Raw genomic sequence first — 3,030 nt, forward strand, 5'->3', positions numbered from 1 at the left:
TGACAAGTCGGGGACAAAGCTGTAAAGACGAGCCCTGGGTTTGGGGAAGGAGCAGCCCAGATAAGCCAGGGTGGGGGGCACCCACCCCCAGCCACGTCCTGCACCCCAGAGCCGTGGCAGAGACTGCACAGGGAGGCCACCTGTGGATGAAACTGCCTTTATTGAGAAAAATGCTTTGCTACAAATACGTCATCGATTTGATTCTTCTTCAAAAAACAGTACGTCTCGTTAAAAGTTCTAGTTATGCAAAAAGTCGCGGGTAACACACTTGAGGAGCACGGCCGGCGGTGCGGTGGGATCCCCGGCACAGCCCGGCCGGCAGCGGGCAGAGCCAGACCCGACCCCGTGCAAAGCAGGGAGAGGCAGGAGCTGCCCGTGCAGCGCAGCGCCTGCCTGCGCCCTCGCAGCCTGGGCCTTAAAGTGCTTTACTTAAAGCAGCTGTTGCTGCCCCTGCTCTGGCGTTGTGGGGCAAAAAGGAAGAGGAGGAGGAAGGAAAGAAGGGGACAGAGAGGTTAATAGCGCTGTCCCAGAGGCAGGGAGCTCCCTGCAAGTCACAGCTCTGATGGAGGCTGCTCTGGGACCCCAGGGTCCCAGCTGCGGGACAGGGAAACCCTCCTGGGTCCCTTTCGGGAGACGCCAGTGCTCTCCGTCCCACCAGGGACATCCCCCGGGCTGGGCAGGTGCCAGCAATGCTGTGCTGGCAAGTGAAGACCCCATCCCTCCTCTCTAGCCCGGCTCGAGGAAGGGGAGCGGAGCAGCTCCAGCCCCTTCCCTGCCCTCTGCCAGGGGAGCGGATGGTCTCTGCACGCTCCTCGTAGGGCTGCCGGCGGCACGGGGGAGCTCACAGCCCCAAAAAACACCCAGTACTATTTAAATCAAAAGTAAAAAAACAAGACAGTATTGCTAGAGCAGAGCTGGAGCTGGAGCCAGGTCTCGGATAAACCACGGAAGGGCACTTCTCCGAGCAGGGACACGCAGAGGGATTGCTCTCCCACACCTCTTCTCTGCAAACCCTTGCTGGAAGGTGGCACGGCAGGTCTGCAGGTATCGTGAATCACCACCTCGCCGCAGTTCCTTCACCGAGAGCCTTGGGCTGATCCCGTCGCCGGCGTGACCCCAAAGGGTGGCAGGGTCCCAGCACAAAGCTCCTCTCCCCCAGCACCAGCGACGCCCCTTCAGATGGGACGCGACTTCTGCTGCGCAGGGGGGCCGTGCTCGGGCTGGCAGCAGTCCGCCCAGGGCCTGGCGAAGGAGATCTCCCTTCCACCCTCTCCCAGCCCAGCCCAGCCGAGCAAACTCCACCGGCAGCAGGCAGGACAGAGAGGAAGGGGACCGGTATGGGGGACAGGTCACCGGGATGCTACGGAGCATCTCTCAGATCAACATCTGCCCAAGCGTGCCCTATTCCCAGGGAGAGACCTGGGAAAGGGAGATGCAATCCCCTGTTTCAGGGGGACAAGATGCTCGGCGTTGGGGATGGGATCCTGCACGGGCAGACGTCCCTCCCGCACACCCATCGCCCTGACACAACCCAGCTGCTCCGCCCCGAGTGCCAGCACGCCACAACTAGCCTGCCTGCTCCCTCACCCCGCGCTCGCGGACAGAAAAACCACCGCTCCAGCTTACGCCCTGCCCACGGCCACATCCAGCACTGCCACGGAGCTCTGCCTGCAAGGCTGAAGCCATCCCGAGCCCGACCACGCGTCCTGGAGAGGGTCAGCAGCTCAGAGAGCACGGCCGGCCAAGCAGCTGTTGGAGAACGCAAGCGGTGTTGCTGCTCCTCGAAAAGGCAGCCCGGCGAGCCGCTCGGCACCCGCTCCTCCAGCCGACAAGGTGCTGCTCTGACCCGGCCTCTCCTGCATCACCACCCGCCTGCGGAGAAACACGCCGACAAGGGAAGGGAACGGCCCAGAAATAACCAAAGAGGACACCCACATGATTCCCACGGCCTCCGCAGAGTCCCACCCGCCGGCCCGGGGTCCAGCTCCTGCCTCCCGCCCGATTTCAAATCCACAGCATGTTCGTTTGTTTGGGTTATTTTTAAAAAATATACTTTCTCAATAATGTTCCATAAAAATACTCTGGTCCCCGGTGACGGATATTGCAGTGTGAAGACTAACAGCTTCTGTTCCCGCTCTATAAAACGTGGAAAAGGCATCACGCCGATTAATGTAGAAAAATGCAAGAACTCAGTATCACAAGAGCCGGTACAAAACGAGGAAGGCGAGAGTTTCACTGGATGCCAGACGCCGTCCCCGCGGACTCCTCCGAACCCACTGCCATCACGGGGCACACGAGGGCAACCGTCTCGCCCCGGGATTCAGCCTGGCCTGCGCGGTAGCAGGCAAAGGAGGCAGCTCCTGCCTGCAGCGCAGGGGACGGGACAGACCGACGTCTCTGGAAATAGCCTCGTAGGGTTTAAAAAAAAGACGCTCCGTGCCATTTTCTTCCTTTTCAAAAAGGACGTGGATGATTGCAGTTTCAAACTGGGGCATTTCTGCGTAAAATGCATCATAGTTTTACCTACCTATTCAATTGCAACAGAGAGCATGAAGACAGATGGTGCCAAAAAGCATCTAATAATAAATAGATCTGGATACAGGTATACGCTCCGTATACGGATATGAAATGCCTAACCGAGGAACGATCCCAGCCCTTCGGCGCCGACTCCTCTTCTCCTCCCAGCAGCGGACGTTTCTCCTCACTCACCGGTCCAGTGCGACGCTAAAGAGACTCCACCTTCTTAAACGAGGTGGCATTTGCCCAGAGAGGAGAGGGAAGAGAGGTGGCAGCAGGTCTCCGGGGGTGCCGGGGGGTTGACGAGCTCCGCACCTCCCCGGCAGGAAGGCCGAGTGTGCAAAAGGAGACGGGGTGCGACGGGGGTCCGAACCGATGCTCCGCAGTCACCCTCAGTTCTCGGAGAGCGACAGCGCCAGGGCAGCCTGCAACGCTGCCTCCTCGTCGATGTTATAGTCCTAAAAAAAAAAAAGAGAGGGGCGGGCTGTGGGGGGGTTAAGCCTCGCGCCCACA

The 3,030-nt window shown here is 59.7% G+C and overlaps 1 protein-coding gene across 2 annotated transcripts in view; it reads right to left on the bottom strand.

The window, feature by feature from the left end:
• Window positions 1–141: 141 nt before the first annotated feature.
• Window positions 142–3,030, bottom strand: part of RNF166 (ring finger protein 166) — a 6,897-nt gene continuing 4,008 nt past the window's right edge. For both annotated transcript variants that reach the window (XM_009273065.2, XM_009273066.1), the window contains one exon: window positions 142–2,975. In XM_009273065.2, coding sequence (XP_009271340.1) covers window positions 2,910–2,975 — 66 coding nt within the window. In that variant the 3' untranslated portion in view covers window positions 142–2,909. The remainder of the gene's footprint in view (window positions 2,976–3,030) is intronic.

Source organism: Aptenodytes forsteri, unplaced genomic scaffold (assembly GCF_000699145.1).
Source record: "Aptenodytes forsteri isolate BGI_AS27 unplaced genomic scaffold, ASM69914v1 Scaffold271, whole genome shotgun sequence".
Lineage (NCBI taxonomy): Eukaryota > Metazoa > Chordata > Aves > Sphenisciformes > Spheniscidae > Aptenodytes > Aptenodytes forsteri.